This window comes from Elgaria multicarinata, chromosome 14 (assembly GCF_023053635.1).
Source record: "Elgaria multicarinata webbii isolate HBS135686 ecotype San Diego chromosome 14, rElgMul1.1.pri, whole genome shotgun sequence".
NCBI lineage: Eukaryota > Metazoa > Chordata > Lepidosauria > Squamata > Anguidae > Elgaria > Elgaria multicarinata.
The window spans coordinates 17590990-17611875 of record NC_086184.1 but is presented as its reverse complement, the minus strand read 5'-3'; the positions used below and the strand labels follow the sequence as shown (position 1 = coordinate 17611875).

The 20886-nt window shown below is 49.3% G+C and overlaps 1 protein-coding gene across 1 annotated transcript in view; it reads right to left on the bottom strand.

Annotated features, from left to right (window-relative positions):
* Positions 1-580: 580 nt before the first annotated feature.
* Positions 581-20886, bottom strand: part of EDC4 (enhancer of mRNA decapping 4) — a 42321-nt gene continuing 22015 nt past the window's right edge. The window contains exons 16-29 of the mRNA XM_063140998.1: positions 20636-20724; positions 19884-20037; positions 18394-18857; positions 16354-16452; positions 14724-14876; positions 13715-13757; positions 11960-12140; positions 8750-8905; positions 7543-7658; positions 7037-7202; positions 6405-6591; positions 4686-4905; positions 2561-2724; positions 581-1515 (exon numbers count right to left, since the gene is read on the bottom strand). Coding sequence (XP_062997068.1) covers positions 1323-1515; positions 2561-2724; positions 4686-4905; positions 6405-6591; positions 7037-7202; positions 7543-7658; positions 8750-8905; positions 11960-12140; positions 13715-13757; positions 14724-14876; positions 16354-16452; positions 18394-18857; positions 19884-20037; positions 20636-20724 — 2385 coding nt within the window. The 3' untranslated portion in view covers positions 581-1322. The remainder of the gene's footprint in view (positions 1516-2560; positions 2725-4685; positions 4906-6404; positions 6592-7036; positions 7203-7542; positions 7659-8749; positions 8906-11959; positions 12141-13714; positions 13758-14723; positions 14877-16353; positions 16453-18393; positions 18858-19883; positions 20038-20635; positions 20725-20886) is intronic.

The window sequence follows — 20886 nt, the reverse complement described above, 5'->3', positions numbered from 1 at the left end:
GGTCTATTTAAACTGCAGACGTCAAGGCTGTGAACACCTAGCCGATTCGGGGGATTTTGGTTCTTCCCCATCCTGCTTATTTGCCTGATGAAGGGTTCTGGGGAACTCAAAAGCTTGCATTATTTTGTGGAATTTTTGGTTGATCGTAATAAAAGGCATTGCCCAACTGCGGATTTTCTCATGGACCAACATGGCAATAAGGAAAACTGCCATTAAGACGAGGCAAAGGAAATAACTGAGGCTGTGACTAACCAGTCATGACGTGATGAAGCTTCTTGTAATGTAATCTCTTACATCAGAGGTAGAACTTACAGGGCCCTCTAATCAGGATAATATTGTGTGTGTGTGTGTGTGTGTGTGGTGCCTCTTCAACAAGCGCTCTTATACTAACAAAGCTGTTTCTTCTCTGTCCGTCTGGTCTTACTCTCGTCTGAGACCGTCAGGCATAAGCAGGAGAACTCCGGAGTCAGAACCCGCGCATAAGGCAAAGCCTTCCTCTGGCCTCACGGCCCTGACGTGATCAAGTCATTGAGCCGACAAGCCTCCCACCAGGCCTATCAAGGAACACATGCGGGCGGCGTTCTTATTTTTTTTTCCTCCAAAAAGTCATTTATTGAACTTTTTTAAACATTATTCAAAAACGAAAGATTAAGATCCTAGGTAAAAAGGAAAGGTGGGTGGGAAAGTGGTGTAAAAGCAAAACAAAACGAAACAACCTTTAAGGGAATCCTCTGATCCACGAACATGCTCCACCACACGAAGGACCCATGATCTGCATCCCACGATGGGTGGGCTTCATGAACTCGGCGTCCCCCATCCGCAAACGGGGCAGGTGGAGGCAATACCTCATGAAGGCTGCTGTGATTGATCCTACAACCTGCCTGCACCTTTTGACAGGTACCTCTGACTGTTTTAATTTTAGCTGGCCATGGCGACACCCTTCCCCATGACAGGGCAGGGCAGCTTTCCAGAGCACCCCCTCCCCAGCCCCCAAATTCTTGGGGAGGGGAGGCTGGCTCCAAGCTATAAAACGGGCCGAGGATGGGATTAGTGTCTCTGCGGAACAGCTCCTACAAAGTGAGGCAGGCGCTGGGCAGGGAGGCGGGGAGGGGTTCTGCTTGCAGAGAAAATAAGTGTATTTCAGATTATATGGGGCTAACGCAGCTGGGCTTGGACGGCCCCCGTCTATCCATTCCACGCGCGTGTCGTGTAGATGCATTTTCTCTCCCCCCTCCCCCCCTGCAAGAGCTTTAGAAAAAGGGGAAGCAGCCCCGTCTGGTGAGTGATGACGGGCACCTTTGGGCGAGAGCCCGGGCGCCTCCTTAGGTCATGCTGGGAGTGACCAGGCCTTGAAGCATGATCATGAGGCGCCTCGCAGGCTTGCTCAGGCTGTTGTGAGGTTCCGTCTGCAGGAACTGGAAGAGCTTCTGCCGCACCTGGTTCATAACCGAGCCCATGTGGTCCCGGGTGATGGGGTCGCTGTGGTCTAGGTGCATCACTGCCTCCTCCAGGTAACTGCGGAGAAGGGAGCAGAGCAGAGTACAGGTTGAGAGCACGACTCTGGCTACAGAACTGTGGTACTGGGCCAATGGGTATACACTGAAATTCCACGGAAGGGCAGGGAAAGGGCAGAACCCAGCTTCCCCCGGCTCACTCATGTTAAAAGAAAACACCCACCAAAATCTTAAGCACATTTCTCACCACAAGATGTAGTGATGGCCACCAATCTGGATGGCTTTAAAAGGGGGTTGGATCAATTCCTGGAGGAGAACGCGATCAATGGCTACTAGCCCTGACGGTTGTGTGCGATCTCCAGTATTCGAGGCAGTAAGCCTGTGTGCACCAGTTGCTGGGGAACATGGGTGGGAGGGTGCTGTGGCACCATGTCCTGCTTGTTCATCCCTGGCTGATGGCTGGTTGGCCACTGTGCGAACAGAGTGCTGGACAAGATGGACCCTTGGTCTGATCCAGCGTGGCACTTATGTTTTTATGGTCTTATGTTCTAACCCTGATGGATGTAAAGATGTGCTTGGCAGTGGTTCACACAGCATGACAAGTCAGAGTACGTGTTGAGTGTGGGTTTGTTATTGTTTGTTAAATCACGAACAACCCACAATCCAACAACAAACCGTGGGTTCTTCATGGTTGACAAACCATGGTTTGTTAGCCCGGCTGAGTTCACACAACACAAAACCCATGATTCAGCCACAACCCACACTCAACCCTACTCTGGCTTGTTGTGTTGTGTGAACCCAGTGGGCAACGCCTGTTAATCTCAGAAGCCAGAGTGAGCTGAGTAAGATTTCCTGGGGTCGGGAAGGTGGGGCTCCAGTGTCCCAGATAGATCCCAATCCATGACTAGCTAAACCAGAATTATACAGGGTAAGAGAAATACATCCATTGCAGACTTACTTTTTCCTGAGAAAATAAATAAATAAATGAATGTGTGTGTTTTTAAAGCCTGGGATGCACGCAGCCCCCGTGTAGGAAGCGCCTGCCTTTTTTCCCTCCAGAGAGGCAGGACGCACCCCCCGTTTAAGCACCACCATGGTGCACTCACTTCAGTTTGAGTTCTGTCCGGGCTCCCAAATCCGAGGAGAGCTGCTGAATGAGAGACAGGAGGACGGGCTGGGAGAGCGGGCAGGGGTGCTGCCCGAACACTTGCTGAGGGTCCACGGTCTCACAGACGTAGAGGACCAAGTTCAAATCGGCTGCCGTGAGGGCCTGCAAGAGAGAAGAGGAAGCCACTGAGCTGTGCAGCATGCTGGGAAGTCCACATTTCTTGGCTGCAGCCTCCCCCTGTTGCTCCCCCAACGTGGCGGGGCGGCATCAAGGCTGCTTTACTGGCTGAACAAGGCTCAGGGAAGAGTAACCAAATGGGCTCTTCCCCCGCTCACCCCTGCTGTTGCTAATCTACTAAGGGTGCAATCCTAGGCATGTTTGATGGAAATTGTCCTACATCTCCCAGCATTCCCCAGCTAACGCTTTACATTTTTTCATTTGCAATTACAATAAAAACAAAAAGGAAGGAGAAAACAAAAATAAAAAAAATGAAAACAAAAATAAAAAAAATGAAAACAAAAATAAAAAAATGAAAACAGCAACAACAAAAAAGAACATAAAAAACACAACCCACTGCATTATTATTAATAATAATGTATTAATAATGGTGTGTAATATGAAGCACTTTCTTCTGTCTGCTTTCCATCCACTGCCCATCAACTGGCTCTTGTATTGTGGGAGAACCATTTATTTATTTATTCCATTTTTATACTGCCCAATAGCCGAAGCTCTCTGGGCGGTTCACAAAAATTAAAAACATAATAAAACAACCAACAGGTTAAAAGCACAAATACAAAACACAGTATAAAAAGCACAACCAGGATAAAAACCACGCAGCAAAATTGATATAAAATTAAAATACAGAGTTAAAACAGTAAAATTTAAATTTAATTTAATTCAAATTACCATCGATAATTTTACAAACTTTACCCACTTGAAAACATCCCTTCCCAATTTGGAGAGCAAGTAGGAAAGGGATGACACAGTAAACCATTGCTAAGGACAAGCTAAACAGGAAGGAAAGGCACCTCTCGTGCAAGCACTGAGTCATTGCTGACTCTTGGAGGGACGCCAGCTTTCACTGACGTTTTCTTGGCAGGCCTTATAGCGGGGTGGTTTGCCGTTGCCTTCCCCAGCCATTATTACCTTTCCCCCAGCTAGCTGGGTACTCATTTTACCGACCTCGGGAGGATGGAAAGCTGAGTTGACCCGAGCCGGCTGCCTGAAACCAGCTTCCGTTGGGATCGAACTCAGGCCATGGGGAGAGTTTTGGCTGCAGAAACTGCTGCTTTACCGCTCTGCGCCACACGAGGCTCTACTAAGCTAAACAACGGGGACCAAAATATCACAGGGGAAACCTGACAACGAAGAAGAAATCCTCTGTTTTTCAGGGTACTGACATCCTTGAACTGCAGATGTCACAAGGAGATCAGAAAGGAAAGGAAAGGAACATGTGTGCGGTGTGTGGGAAGTTATTGTTTTTATACTGTTGTTCTTATGTTTTCGATGGTTTAAAATTTTGTATACTTTTTTCAGGTTGACTGTTTTTAACTTTCGTAAACCACCCAGAGCGCGTCAGCTATGGGGCGGTATATAAATGTAATAAATAAATAAATAATCTTGAACATACAGCATATGTAGAGTGGAGGTGTACATCCACATCAGCCCTGAAATATACGGGGAGCTATAAAACAGCTGTTCTGTGCGCTTCCTGTGGGTTCATGAGCAGACCGACCATCAGCTGCCCCTTAAGAGAGATTCCCAGAAAGGAAACACCGGGATGCTTAAACTCAGCATTAAGGGGTCAGTTATCTTGAGAACCTCCCTGGACCGTAGCTCAGGGGTAAAGCTCCTGCTTTGCGTGCAGACAGTCCCAGGTTCAATCCTCGGCATCTGCGGGTAGGGCTGTAAAAAGTCCTGCCTGAAATCCTGGAGAGCGGCTGCCAGTCAGTGTCGACAATACTGGGCTGGATGGACCGAGGGCCTGACTCGGCCTAAGGCAGCTTCCCATGTTCTCACGTTCCTCCGCAACCGACCCCTGAAGATCTGGGAGGTCCCGCCCTGGTTTTTCCGTGGGCAGCTGGAGAGCCGGCCTGGCCGCCACGGTGGGAGGGGGTGCATACCTGCTGGAAGGCTTGATTCAGGTGTCCCTGCTGCAGCAGCTGCAGCACGTGAGCCTGCTGGGACTGGAAGTCTAGGTGAGTGGCAGGGATGGGCGTGCCTGCGGCGGAGCGCATCGCCTGCATGATGCTCGAGGTGACGGCGGCCTGCTGCTCCTTCATGGCCATGCTCACCTCCCCCTTGATCACTCGCTGCACCTGGGCCAGGATGGACTCTTGCATGCTGGAGAAAAAGAAAAGAGGGTCGCGCGAATCCTACAGCACTGGGGGTGGAACCCGCGCAGGGGACAGATACGGTCTGGCACCTCTTCCTTTGCACACCAAAGGGCAGGCAAGCAGAATCCTGGCCGCCTCTTCATCCCACCAGCCCTTATGCCCAAATATCCAGTGCATGGATTCATTTCGTGGATTTAGATTTTACTTTCAGAGTGACTGAATGGTCTATCCATGCAGGCAGGGGGGCTGGAGTAATCTGGATTAAGGCCTCTACAAATAAGGCCGCATCCATATTGGAGGCCTAGCTCATTCCTTAGATCAGGAGTGACTCCAAATAGAATCATAGAATCATAGAATAGCAGAGTTGGAAGGGGCCTACAAGGCCATCGAGTCCAACCCCCTGCTCAGTGAAGGAATCCACCCTAAAGCATCCCTGACAGATGGTTGTCCAGCTGCCTCTTGAATGCCTCTAGTGTGGGAGAGCCCACAACCTCCCTAGGTAACTGATTCCACTGTCGCACTGCTCTAACAGTCAGGACGTTTTTCCTGATGTCCAGCCGGAATCTGGCTTCCTTTAACTTGAGCCCGTTATTCCGTGTCCTGCACTCTGGGAGGATCGAGAAGAGATCCTGGCCCTCCTCTGTGTGACAATCTTTTAAGTATTTGAAGAGTGCTATCATGCCTCCCCTCAATCTTCTCTTCTCGAGGCTAAACATGCCCAGTTCTTTCAGTCTCTCTTCATAGAGCTTTGTTTCCAGACCCCTGATCATCCTGATTGCCCTCCTCTGAACACGCCCCAGCTTATCTGCATCCTTCTTGAATTGTGGAGCCCAGAACTGGACACAATACTCTAGATGAGGCCTAACCAGGGCCGAATAGAGAGGAACCAATACCTCACGCGATTTGGAAGCTATACTTCTATTAATGCAGCCCAAAATAGCATTGGCCTTTCTTGCAGCCATATCGCACTGTTGGCTCATATTCAGGTTGTGATCTACAACAATTCCAAGATCCTTCTCGTTTGTAGTATTGCTGAGCCGAGTGTCCCCCATCTTTTAACTGTGCATTTGGTTTCTATTCCCTAAATGTAGAACTTGGCATTTATCCCTATTAAATTTCATTCTGTTGTTTTCAGCCCAGCACTCTAGGTCCCCATCTTATAGCGTCCCCATCTTATTCGCCTAACTGTTCTGAAAGTGGGGGAAGATCCCTGTTGTAGGGGAACTTCCAAGGCTGGTAGCCTGGCTAGGATAATGACTGGAAAACGGCACTAACTAAAAGCCACGGCAAAGCGAGGAGTCACAGGGGATGTTCATACAGGTTCCTCATATTTGTATGCGGAAGTTGCAGTCGAACTGGTTCGCTTGTGGAGTTCGGCTATGGTCTGGCCCAGGGTTCCACGGTTGCAAATCCAGCTCTACTTGGACACAGTACTGAAGTGGTGCGAACGCTCCGGTTTGCCCACTCCATGGATGGGAGATGCGCCCGCCGCCTCTCAACACTCACTTGCCCACGATGATGTGAAGCTGATGCTGGACCTCGGAGTGCACGCTGGACGCAATGGTGGACGCCATTTGGTCGGTTGAGCTCTGGAAGTTGTTGACCAGCTGCCGGAGCTGGCCCAGCAGAGAGTCGCGGGCGTCCTGCTCTCGCGCCTTCTTATTCTTCAGGTGGGTCTCCAGCTGCTGAATATCTATGGGAGAGGATTCACAAACACTCAAGGATGGGTACAGCCTGAGCCCCATTCTTCCACGGCTCCTGGCCTTTCCCCATCACCCTCGATTCCCCGTAAGGGAGCTTCGCTCCTAATAACAAAGTGGCACAATTTTCCAAACCTTGCAACCAGGCATATGAAAAATAAAGGAGCACGCAAACTTCATCTAACACGTCTCATTTCTTCTTGCCGTGGAATAGCGATATTCTGCACGTGCAGCAATGCGCCTAGAAACCTTTGAGCCATCACCCAAAGTACAGGCGTAGCATACACACAGTGACTGGGTTCAGACGACACGCCGTGGCTCGTCGTGGGTTATTTAGCCCAGGACGCGCTGCGTTGCCCACAAGGGCCAACTTGCATATGCAATCCCTCCTCGGGGAGTTGTTGCGTCATGTGAACCTGCTGACCGAGTGGGACGTACATTCTTGCGTGCCTTGCTTGAAGGTGTCGTTGATCTGCTGGAACATGGACTGGCAGCTCTTCTCAAAAGCGGGCAGCACCACGCTCTGGAACGCCTCCCTGTAAGACGACTGCATGGGGCCTTGCAAGGCATCGGTGGCTGCCCGGGCAATGGCATCTGTAAGGTTCTGGAATTAAAGCATAAGCCCAGCCCAGAAGGTCAACATGTTTACCAATATACCCACCACCACCACCACCACCCGGGGTGGGGGTGGGGGAGAAGAAAAACAGAGAAAGGAAGAGAAAGAAAAATCCCAACTACTTGAGGTGGCACCTGGCCTGCCTTGCACAGAGCATCAGGACATGGCCACCCTAGAGAGGGGAGAGGAGGCAGTACGGTTCAATGGTAGCAGCAGCAACAGACGGAAGTGCCCGAGTGGCACATGCTGCCTGCAGGCCCCAGCGCCACCAAACCTTCTCCCTTACAAATCGAGTTTTGCAGAAGAGGGGAAGCTGCCCTTCAGTCACCTTCGATTTCACCAGCTTGGTGACATTCTCCTTCAGCGTCCCCTCGATGGACGTCAGCTTGGTTGCAATGGTGTTACTCAGCTGCCCAGTCACGGGATCCAGGGTCTTGGAAATGCCTGGTTAATGCAAGACAGCAAGCAAAGTGATGCCCCTATGGCTTCTGACCACGAGTGAGGAGCAATAGGAGGAAGCTGGGAGGGGACGCAGGCCATCCCTGCACACCAGGGATCTGAAGCCTCAAGCACAGGGGCCAAATCTGGCCCTTCGGGAATCGCAATCCGGGCCTCTGATTTTCCCAAGGAGGCCCACCCCCTTTCACCCCAACCACCAATCACTGGTGGTTTCTTGGTTTGGTTTTGCAGCTTTGCCCCCATTCTAAAAGACTGAAATGTCTCCTAAGGCTCAGTTACCCAGTAGTAAGAACTTTGGGCAGTATCCAACCGTGTCATCCCATAGGCGCAAATGACGTTCTGTTGACGGAAACTAGGTTCCGAACGACGCGCAAGGGAAGAATCCAACTAAAGTTACGTTTGCGCCAACGTGACTGAGCAGGCAGCTTTGCATCGTGCTTGCGCAACCCCAATGTACAACGCGCTGCACACCTATTGTGCAAAGAGCTGCGCAAAGGGCTTACAGAACCGGTTGCCCCAAGCATAACGGGCAAACGCTTGAGCAACAGAAAGGTCCAGCAGATCTCCGCTAGCTCTATTTCAGTTTGCGGAACGTCACCGTTGGATACTGCCCTTTAAGCTAAAATATGCCGGTGGTTTTATTTTTTGGACACACCCCTTTTGTTTTCAGCCCCACCGAGCCCTGGAACGTGCCCCCCCCCCCCAAGAGTTCCCCTGAAATGGAATTCAACCCGCGAGCTGAAAGAGGGTCTGCAGCCCTGCTGTAAACCCCGGCACTAATCCTTCCTGTCTTGCTAACCACTTGGGACTCGATGGCCTTGTAGGTCCCTTCCAACTCTGCTATTCTATGATTCTAGAGGAGAGAGAAACTGAAAAGAGCAGCCGGCACTGCAGAGGAGAACGACGCGTTCTTCTCTCGGCAAGTCTTGGGAACTGGCTTCTCCACAGAGCTGGCTCTGCTGCTTCTTTCCAAGCTCCTGGCTCAGCTCTCGGCGCGCTGGGCCAGGGCGCTTTCTGGCCGGATCCCCTATTTCAGAGCAGCCGGTCGCTTTGGAAGCGGATCGAAACTGACTTACACGGGGGCACCGTCTTTTTCATCTCCTCGCGGATGGTCCGCTCCAGTCGATTGCAGGCAGCCGTGGAGAGGGACTGGGACAGCTGTTGGGACAGGTGCTCCTGCAGTTGCCCACTGCGCTGCTGTCCCTCAGCTAGGGCCTGGTCCAGCCTCCGCTCTGAATCCGAGGGAGTTAAGGAACGCAAGGGAGGATGCGGGAGCGCAGCACAAGGGCCTAGGTTCACATCTTGAGTACCTCTGGCTAAAAGGACCAGATATCTAGTGATGGGAGACACCTTTGCCTGAGTCCCTGGCAAGAAGCTCCCCATCATCATCATCATTTATTTATTTATTACACTTATATACCGCTCCCATAGCCAGGGCTCTCTGGGCAGTTTACAGAACTTCTAAAATTGAGATAAAAACAAGTATACAAAATTTAAAATTCTAAAACACAGAACATACACACATAAAGCATTAAAAGCCGTTTAAAAAACTAAACATGTGGGGGATTAAGATGTGCCGCATTATGCATGGGCAAAGAGGGAAGTCTTGTGGAAAATGGTGTTTATTGAGATAAAAAAAAATTGTGGGAATAGAGATGGAAGAGACACCTATAGTAGCATTACTATCACTATATGGTAATTTAAAGTGTAATAAAGAGATTAAAGAATTGATAACCAATTTGTTGACAGCAGCAAGGTTAATTATAGCTAGGAACTTGAAGGTGCAGGGAAATTATTATATAGAAGAGTGGTATAAGGAAATATGGGATATAGCTATTAATGACAAATTGACATGTAATATAACGTTAAGAAAAGGTATAACAAATGTAAATGAATTTGAGGGAATTTGGAAACAGTTCCTAGAATATGTATTCTCTAAGGGGGGTGGAAAATCACCACCAGAAGAAACAATGAGATTTTGGAAGCAAGAATAGATCCCGAAAGGTGGTGGGGTGCATTTATGATATGTTATGTGATTATGGAAAACTAGATAAGTATAACTTGGAATTATAAGCAATGTATGTTTGTTTGTTTCTTTTTTCTTATGTGGAAATTGCATTATGTGATTTTAAAATAAATAAATACATAAATAAAAAAAAAGAGGAAAGTCTTAACCTGGCGCCGGAAAGATAGCAGCGTTGGCACCAGGCGAGCCTCATCAGGGAGATCGTTCCAGTCTGGGAGCCACCACCAAAAAGGCCCTGTCCCTCGTTGCCACACTCTGAGCCTCTCTTGGAGTAGGCACCCGGAGGAGGACCTTAGATGTTGAACGTAGTGACTGGGTATATTCACGTCGGGAGAGGCGTTCCGTCAGGTATTGTGGTCCCAAGCCGTGTAAGGCTTTATAGTTCAAAACTAGCACCTTGAATTGGGCTCGGAAACATACAGGCAGCCAGTGCAAGCGGTCCAGAGCAGGTGTTATATGGTCAAACCTTCTGGTTCCCGAAATCAATCTGGCCGCTGCATTTTGCATGAGCTGCAGCTTCCGAACCGTCTTCAAAGGCAGCCCTATGTAGAGTGCATTGCAATAATCTAACTTGGAGGTTAGATTGATGATTATGATCATCATCATCATTATTTTTCTTTTCTCACTCATGGCGTTTTTTCTAGATGGTAAAAAGAAAGGTGAAACAAATTCTCAGGATGCTGAACTTTTATTTGTAAGTTGAAGAGCCTTCAACTTACAAATAAAAGTTCTAGACCTTGAGAATTCGTTTCTCCCTCCTTTTGACCTGATTTGGTTGCTGTTCTCCCCCTGTTTTTGATTCCAGTTTTTCTAGATGAACATGACAGGCTTTGCCAACTCATGCTGTCTAATACTACTAATACTACTAATAATTTAATTTCTATACCACCCCAATAGATGAGGCTCTCTGGGCAGTTCACAACAGTCACACAAAAAATGAGAAACTCCAACCCTATAACCCTAACGCGACATTATAATAAAACGTAGTCTAGAAAAAATGTAATTCACAACATTTAAAACTATTTAAAATACCTAAGAATATTTTTACTACACAATTTCAATTACCTCACTGCCCCATCACATGCCATTAAATGCTGGGGAGTTAGGGCAGAGAACGCGCAGTCAGGCGGACAAATGGCCTTACAGCTTCCTACAAGAAGATCACTTGGGATCCTCGCTCCCCATTCCTTACAAGCGCCATCACAGCCAAAACGCGCCAAAGTAAAAAGCACTTCTAGACAGCGGTTCCCAAGTGTTTTAGCACCTACCTCACAGGGCTGGGGTGAGGATAAAAAGGGGTTGTGACTGTGCCAGCCAGGCCCACGGGTTTCTTTGAGGAAGAGTAGGACTCAAATGTAGTCGACGGAGCGTCTGAACGTTTTCAGAATGTTTAACTCTACGTTGCTCGTTTGCTTTCCGGAGGCAGCATGAATCATGTCTTGGTTTAGGGCTGGGGTTGGCCCCTCCCACTGAAGTCATTTGCATAGCCCTGCCTACAAAATAGGCGGGAGGAGTAACGAATCCCTACATAACCTTGACTATTATTATTATTATTATTATTTATTTATATAGCACCATCAATGTACATGGTGCTGTACAGATAACACAGTACATAGCAAGACCCTGCCGCATAGGCTTACAATCTAATAAGTTGTAGTTAACAATAAAGAGGGAAGGAGAATGCAAACAGGCACAGGGAAGTGTAAACAGGCACCGGGTAGGGTAAAGCTAATAGTATAGAGTCAGAACAAACTCAATATTTGAAGGCTATAGGGAAAAGAAAAGTTTTTAGCTGAGTTTTAAAAGCAGTGATTGAGTTTGTAGTTCTCAACTACAGAAGGGAAAAGAGGGAAATACAGAATAATTTTACGGCCAATGAAAGAAAGGGTGACCTTGAATACATGACCTTGAATTTATCATTCTCCCTTATCCCCCTCAATTATGGTGAGGATGGCAGCTAGGTTCAGAGGAAACAGGCAGGTCTGGGGGGTGGGGCAGATGACCCCAGTGCCTCTGCTAATAATAATAAAAAGCCTCGTGCTGCATAATAATAATAATAATAATAATAATAATAATAATAATAATAATAATATTTCTTATCCACCTCTCCCTCCGGATCGAGGCAGGGAACAACACAGAATACAAAAGTATTATAAAATACATCTGCGAGGCCTGGCTCCGCCACACCACTGCGCTGCAGCCTTCACGAAGCTGATCTTTGAACGGGACGGAGAAGGGGCCCTTTTCCTAGGAAGGATACGCTCCTGCTCTTGCTGGGAATCCATCACTCGCTCTATGTGTCCCATAAGGGAGCTCTGCACAGCATCCAGGTGGTCGGTGAGCCTCTGCATGAGATCCATCTGGTTCTGTCTCAGTTCTGCGATCTCCCTCTGCTGGGTCCTCAGCAGAGACATCAGCTCGTCCTGGTACTCCGGCGCAACCTATTGGGAGGAGAGGCATGGGAAAGGTCAGCGCTCTGGGACACCCCGCCCCCCGCCCCCCGCTGGATCCTGCTATGTTGTAATGGGAGGAGACAACACACACAGAGTTCAACCCACTAAGAGGGAGCAAACTGGCCGCACCGCCCAATTCCAAGGCCAAGATATGGCGGTGCTAAAGATCAAGGCATTCGCTCCTGGCTTGAATGACTTATGGTCTATATCATGTGATTGGGGAAAAACTTAGCAAAACAGGCGTACAAAGACGCCTTCGAGAAGGAACGTCTATCTCAACTGATGTTGCAATGCCTCAATATGGGGTAACTCTAAAGCCAGGGAAGGACAGCACAGAAGGTTCAAGCTATAGACCAATTTCCCTCCTTAATGTGGATTTCAAAATTCTGGCACCTGTTTTACCAAACAGATCACAGGCTTGGTCAGGAGGGGTGTTTATGAGCCAGAGGCTAGGAGATCTCCTTAGGTCTCTGTTGGACATCCCTGCAATTTCAGAGGGGCAATTGAGCCTGGGTTGTTGTTGTTATTATTATTATTTATTGCATTTTTATACCGCCCAATAGCCGAAGCTCCCTGGGCAGTTCACAAAAACTAAAACAATTCAAAGTATAAAACAAACAGTATAAAAACATGATATAAAATACACATTAAAACGAATTAAAACATACCATACATGATTAAAACATCCTGAAATTTCTAAATTTCACTGGATAGGCCTACCGGAATAGATCAGTCTTTATTGCTTTTTTAAATTCAAGGTTTTTTGTTTTCCCTTGATGCAAAAGAAAGCTTTTGATCGTGTGAAAAGATCTGTTCTCAACAGAAACCTACTGTTTTGGATTCCCAAAACAACGTGGGGAGAGCAATAGAATAGTCTGGACAGTGTCTTGGGGGCCGTAGGATAGTTCAGATCCCCAGATCCAAGGTCAGAGGTAGAGATACCGACCTCGGACCCAGGGGCCTGAGCTCCCCTCCCTCTCCCCCTCGCAGCTGGCATGGAGAGAACTGTGCTGTCTGCCTCTCCAGGGCCAGAAAGGCTGGACTTGTCTCCTTTGCAAAAGTGACCCCGGAGAGGAGGGAAAGGGGGCGATTCCGTGGGTGGGGAGGGGACCGGGTAAGCCGGCTTTAGCCTCCCCAGCCATCTTCCCTCCCGTTCCGCAGAGTCCCAACTAGATGGGTGGAAATGCTCATTTAGCAAAAACGCAGAGCGGGAGAAGTGCAAAAGTGAAGGTCGCCTCTACGCTCCTTCCGCTCTGCCTAGGATGCCTGCCGGGCTCCGGGTTTGGAGGCTGACAGGCAGCCTGATAGGATTGCGCCCTTAGACACGGAGTGAAATCCTGTGGCCGGAGTCTTAAAAATAAAACGGTGTCACACCCAAACGTATCATGATACAAAGAGGTATGAGGTGGGGATGTCTTTTATCGCCTTCTCCCTCTTCTTTCATTTGGCTCTCGAACCCCAAGCCTGTGCAACGCTAGAGGAGGAGCAGCATTCCTTATGGGGAGGAGGAATGGTAAAAGCTTGCAATATCAGGAATTTCTGGAAGAAGGCCACTCACTCACCTGCTGATCAAAGGATCTTGGTGATTGAGTCACGTCCCTGGAACTGAAGAGAAGATGTTAACGTGACTTCACGGACTGCCCATACCAACCACCCAAGTGCATCACCACAGGGATCAGATAGGAATACGGTCTATTACGCGTGTCATTTCAGCTGCAAAAAGTGTAGGTGTGTATCTTCTGGTTCAGAAACGGTCGGGGTATTTTCTCTCTCTCTCTCTTGTGGGTTCCCCTGGGAACCCATACGAAGGAGACCAGTCCAGTGTTCGCAGCTTTGACAGTAGACAAAGATGCAAGTGGCGAATTCCCAGATGCCTTTGAAAGACAAGTGTTGAATATTTCTGAAGCTTGGGGGGTTTAGTTAAACGTTATCCAGGACTGCTTCAGCAGTGGGACTGAAGGCATAGAGCGCGCTGGCAAAAAGCACAGTGTCATACAGCTTCAGAGCTGGCAATCCATCCCCCAAATCAAGGGTGGGCAACCTTTATTTTTTGCCGTGATGGTTGTATGCAGTGCCAGGGGACAGACCGGGGGACGGGGACGACACATTTTGGTGCATGTGCACGCATACGTTCCCCCTGCCTCCCCATCAGATTCACATCTCAGTTAACAGGGATGGGGAGTTTTGTGTTTTCAGCCTTACAACAATCCTATAAGGTAGGGCCATACCATATCTCAACACTGCAGGCAGAGGGGAAAGGCTGAGAGTGAACACCTTGCCTAAGGCTACCTAGCGAGTTCATGGCAGAAGCAAAACTCAAATTATGGACTTCCTGATTTGTATCACCATCTCTCACATACATTCTGTGTGCGTGTGCGCATGTGTGTGTGTGTGTGTGTGTGTGTACATAGCAGCAAAGGGTGACAATGTGGGAGAAAGGTGACGTGTCGTGGAGGTTTCTGTGCTTTTAATTGAAAAGCCAAGAAACTTTACAAAAACGTAAAGGAAAAGGAACTGCTGGTTGCTGATGGGAACCAAATACCTCCCAGCGTTACAGGGTGCAATGCTTACCCGTCGTCTTTCTTCCCCTTCCGCTTGAGCTTTGGGGAGCCTCGTGGGGACCCCTTGGCTTTCCAGTCCTTGACAGGCAGCCGCTGGGAAGCAGTTTTGGCACTAAATCCGCCCGACGTAGAAGCCAAGCTTGCAACTTCATCGTCATGATCGCTGCAGAGGGAAGAGAAAAGGCAGGTTGCGAGCAGTCCTGGGGAGTCCTTGTCCCAACGGCAGTCTCAGACAGACGCCCTCGCTTAGCCACAGAACAGCCACTGACGGTGAACTGGGGAAGGTGTGAATTTATGCTGCTCATTTTTTTCACCAAGGAAGCAGCCAGTAGATACTTCAAGATTTAGCAAGATAGCTCCATTCTTGCCCAAGGGACCTTAGCTTTGCACAAGCAATAAACCCAGCATCTGCTTTGAATTTCCTAACACTACGAACAGCCAACCTGTGGCATGAATGACACAGATGCAAAATATCTCAGGCACTAATCACAGTTCAACAAACACTTCCGTCTTGCATTTGCTAACACAGAATTCCTCGTGTACAACTGACAAGCTGACATGGCAGGGAGCAAAGCTGAGCAATAATGCAGCTGGCATCACAATTCTCCTGGCCACCATCACACTGCAGATGAGTAGGCTTATGATTTCTGGTGTAGAAACTATCCACCTCTACAAAACACACACACTTAAATGTTAGAATGCTAACACTTAGACCCAAAAACAAACAAACAAACAAACAGGTTTCTACTCCTCATGATCCTGGGGAGAAAACTGAATGTGAATATAGACAGGTGTATTCAAGGATGTTGAGGCTCTGTTCTTGTAAGCATTATCCCAAAGTTCATTTGGTTTGCTGTGGTCTGAAGCTTCTGTTGAGCCCCGTACATCACTAGAGAGAGGGAGCCCCGTACACCACTAGAGAGAGGGAGCCCCGTACACCACTAGAGAGAGGGAGCCCCATACACCACTAGAGAGGGGAAGCCTCATACACCACTAGAGAGAGGGATCCCCATGCACCACTAGAGAGAGGGAGCCCCATGCACCACTAGAGAGAAGGAGCCTCATACACCACTAGAGAGAGGAAGCCCCAAACACCACTAGAGAGAGGGAGCCCCGTACACCACTAGAGAGAGGGAGCCCCGTACACCACTAAAGAGAGGGAGCCCCGTACACCACTAAAGAGAGGGAGCCCCGTACACCACTAAAGAGAGGGAGCCCCGTACACCACTAGAGAGAGGGAGCCCCGTACACCACTAGAGAGAGGGAGCCCCGTGCGCCACTAGAAAGAGGGAGCCCCGTACACCACTAGAGAGAGGGATCCCCAAACACCACTAGAGAGAGGGATCCCCAAACACCACTAGAGAGAGGGATCCCCAAACACCACTAGAGAGAGGGAGCCCCATACACCACTAGAGAGGGGGAGCCCCGTACACCACTAGAGAGTGGGATCCCAAAACACCACTAGAGAGAAGGAGCCTCATACACCACTGGAGAGAGGGAGCCCCATGCACCACTAGAGAGAGGGAGCTTCATACACCACTAGAGAGAAGGCGCCCCAAACACCACTAGAGAGAGGGAGCCTCATACACCACTAGAGAGAGGGAGCCCCATACACCACTAGATCTGCATACGGCCCATACCTTTGCTCAGCACTGGCATCCTGACTGTCATGCTGCAGCAGGTGATAGCTATGCCTGTGATAAGAGCTCTTGTGTTTCTCTTCAACATCATTCCTGGGGCTAAAGGGTAGGAAAAGGAGACAATTCCATCAAACTGAATGTATCCTGGCTCATCCAGGCAAGCGACAACAACTAAGCATTCAAAGGGACCCGGTTTATTCATCTTTTCTCTGTAAAGCGCTCAAACAGGACTCAGGTTTGATTTCAAGGTTTGTGGGAACGCAGGAAGTTGCCTTATACGGAGTCAGACCCTTGGTCCATCAGGCCCAGTATTGTCAACACTGGCTGGCAGCAAGGGCTCTCCAGGGTTTCAGGCAAGGTTTTTTTCCATCCCTACTTGGTAATGCTGAGGATAAAACCCGGGATCTTATGCATGCAAAGCAGGTGATCTACCACTGAGCAATGACCCCTCGAACCACACACAGCCTCGTGGAGTGTAGTTTGGACTCTGTCGAGGAAATGTGTGAATGGGCTGTTTTGTCTGTGCCCACCCTGTTTTGACGTAAGCCCTTTCTATTAGAAATTAAGTTCTATAGCAATTTGATACAAACTGTAGCAGAAAATATATTGAGCAACACTTGCTCAACCATCAAGAAGTGTTGACACATTAGTCAGAGTGTGCGCCTCCCAGCGAGGACAGGAAGAGTAGTAACCACAAAGGAACAGATGTTCCAGGATTGCAATACCCATCTACGTATTGGTTTTCTAGTCTTAGAATTATCTGTACTTTGCACATGCATAAATGCCATGTCACAAGATGGTGTCAACACCAGCAGTTAGAGGGTGGAGTAAGATGTCTGCAAGGCAAGATAACCGGAAAAGAGAAACAGATAGAGATGTATTTCCTGTAACTATTGCAATATCCATTTATAGTATTCTAGTCAGAGAAATACTCAAACTCTGTACATGCCTAAATGCTTTGCTTCTCATGGGTTATTGCATTGCAGAGCTGTATTATGATTGGTGAGAAAGTTCTGTCATTGTATCTGAGGAGAACTGACCCTATAAATATGTTAACCTTTCTTGAAATTGTTGGGCAGTTCCTCAGGTCTTCTGGGACTGTCACCTTGCAGCACTGCAGGCTGCTCGTAATAAACCTTCTAAAGAGAGAGAAATTGTGTCTTGAGAGTCTGTGACCACCACTCAGCGAACCACGGGAACCCGCCCTTTCGGGTTCCACCACAATTTGGCGACGAGGATGGGACTGCAAAGGGCTATTTCTGGGAACAGAGCTGGGCTGAGGGAGTGTGGCAGAGGCAGCTTTTATTCAGGGGATAGGACCGGATTGGATGCAGGGTACAATCATGGAATAGTAGAGTTGGAAGGGTCCCATAAGACCATCCAGTCCAACCCCCTGCTCAATGCAGGAATCCACCTTAAAGCATCCCTGACCGATGGCTGCCATCTGCCTCTTGAAGGCCTCGAGTGTGGGAGAGCCCACTAGATGGGGGCAGGAGGCACCGCTTAACGACAGAGCAGCTGCTCTGCAGGCAGAAGGTCCCAGGTTCAATCCCCACCACCTCCAGTTTAAATCAAGATGAAGTACAAGGCTGGCAAAGACCTCTCTGTCCCCAAGATCCTTGCAGAGCAGCTGCCATCATTGTCTATTTAGAACACCCGGGCTAGATTGCAAATAGTTCTGATCTGGCATGAAGCAGCTTCTTTCTCTCTGAAGGCAGAAAGGAAGGGTGCGGGTTCGAGCACCATTATCCCGCAAGTCGAAGAACCAAGCAAAGAGAGGCCGAGATGGTGAATCGTCCCCCCGCGAAAGTGAGGAGGAGAGAGCAGTAATCTACGGTCAATGGCTACTAGTCCCGATGGCCAGGTGCCACCTCTAGTACCAGAGGCAGTCTACCTATGCGCATCAGTGGCTGGGGGACGTGGGCGGGAGGGTGCTGTTGCTCTCTTGTCCTGCTTGTGGGCTTCCCAGTGGCTGGTCGGCCACGGCATGACTGGATGGACCCTTAGTCTGACCCAGCACAGCTCCTCTTATGCTCTCACCTGTCTGCCATGCTGTTCCTGGTCTCACGGGTGATGTCAGGGGCGGCCGGCCACGGCTGGCCCACGCCGGTGTCGGAAGCGGCATTGTCCTGCGGCAGGGCTGTCTCCAGCAGCGAGGGCGCCGTCAGCATGTCCACCTCGTTGGGAGCCATGTCCAGGGAGTGGTGGCTGTGCTCCGAGCCGTGGCGGTTCCGCGGGGACAGCAGGTGCAAGGCCGAGGCCGCCGAGGCCATGCTGTCCGCGTGGGGGCTGGAGTCCAGCACTTCCGCGGGGAGCCCCGAGGAGACCACCCCGAAGCCGCGCTGCAGGGTCTCCGAGGCAATCTCTGGGATGTCCTGGGACATGGCGGTGGAGGCCGAGGAAATGACGTCAGGGGAACGCTCCCGGGTGGGAGACGACTGGGGCACCACCAGAGGTTCCACTTCTGGCCGGTCGAGCACAAGCGGAGGGTTCCCTGGGGAAACCTTGACCAGAGAAGGAAAAACAGCCTATTGTAACAACCCATTCCTCCAGGTATTTTGGAAGATTAACAACCTCGTACTAGGTTATTCCTCTCGGTACCTAGGAAGATACTCAACACACAATCTTATGTATGTTTGCACAGAAAAAAGTCCTACAAGTCCCAGCATTCCCCAGCCAGTCATGCAGGGAACTGTGGGGTTGTTTTCTGGCTGGGGGATGCTGAGAATTTTTTTCATGACAGCTGGGAATTGTTGGGACTTTTCTCTGTCTAAGCTTGCATAGGATTGCGCCCTTAGATATCCAAGTTTCTTGCCTGTCCTCCTTCCTAACTCCACCTTTCCCCCCAATGTGTGTGTGCAATTTTGCACATTTATTTTAAAAATGTATAAGCTGGGGGGGGGGGGTGTTTGGGGGCGGGGAGACAGCTACTTCCAAAGTAGCCTTTAATTAAAACACAACATATGCAGAAAAACCCAAGATCTAAACCATTTGTACACCACAAGCATGTGGGTTTGTGATTTTCAATTGCATTTTTATTCCGCCCTTCGGAGCTCAGGACAGGGTAGATAGTCCCCCAATCTTACCCTTGCAATAACCCAACGGGAGAAACAGCGACAGGTTCAAGTTCACCCAGTAAGCCTCAAAGCTGAGCAAGGGTTAGAACCCAGGGCTTCGTGGGCACAGAGCAAAACACTTTCCAACGAAGAACGTTTCATGAGAATTGGTCAACAGGAAGACAGACAAAAAGGGATGACCAGTGAACGCCAGACTTTGAATTATACATAATATATGAGCAGATAAAATAAAAATAAATATGCAATGATTGCAAGTTTTAAAATCCCTGTGTATGGGGGCAACATCTGGGGGAGTGGGGAGAAGGGAAGGTGGTCTGGGAATTGGCACATCGGGCCTCAGGCGGCATGTGTATGTGGGCGGCAAAACGCAGATGCCACACAGACACCGCTGGGATGGTGGCATTGCCAGGCAAGAAGATCCATCTGGGCAGGTCCAAAGAGAAGCCCCCTTACCGGGACGGGGGCCTTCGGGGTCAGTTTGTCCGAAAGGCCAGGGAGGAGGACAGAATGACTTCGAGGGCTCGTCTGCAGGCTCCCAGTGCTGCCACTCAGCGAGAGACTGGCATCCAGCTGCATCTTTGGGCTCAGAGACACTTCTTCGGCTGGCCTGCAGCAGAAAGACAGGCAGAGGTGAAAGAGGAAAGGCTTGCAGACCCCCCACCCCCATGGCAGAGTAGTGATGTGATCCACTGAAGCCATCGCTGTGGCCTTACTAGGAACATGCCTTACTCTCTGCTAAATACATGAGAAATCGGAAGTATAATGGCACCACGTGCCTTGTTTGGTGAACAATGGGCTCTGAGCTCTTCTATCTCCAAGTTACAACTGTATTCCAAGGAACAGGATTCCTCCCTGCCTCTTTTAAAGTTTCCCCCCAGTCTAGGACACCTCCATGATTTGCCCATGATCTCATTTCTTAGCAGCCTCTGTTGTTCATCCCAATTACATGGAGTGAAGCCTACAGGTCCTGGAAAGGTTTTGGAAGGGTAAGAGTTATTGATGCAAGGGAAACTTGTCCTTGCAAACAGGGATAGTGCAGTTGACAACTGCAGCCCTGGAAAGGATACAAGATCAGCCGAAAATAGCTCCCTGGAGCAATCCCGTGGAATTAGTTCATTTTGATGCAAGAACCTGAGTGAGGTCTATCCGCTCCCAGCATGCAAGCCACGGGTGGCACCGGGAAGAAGTCCTCGCCTGGGGCTTACCTGGGAATGAGGGGCTCGCTGACCGAAGAACTGCTCATGGTGGTGAGAGCTGTGAGGGAACTAATGCTGCTCCCAGGTGACACTGTGATCTGACACAAACAATGCAATATGTTAGTAGAGATCTTGCTAGCTAGCATTTTACTTGGACGCTCTTCAAATACTTGAAAGGTTGTCACTCAGAGGAGGGCCAGGATCTCTTCTCGATCCTCCCAGAGTGCAGGACACGGAATAATGGGCTCAAGTTACAGGAA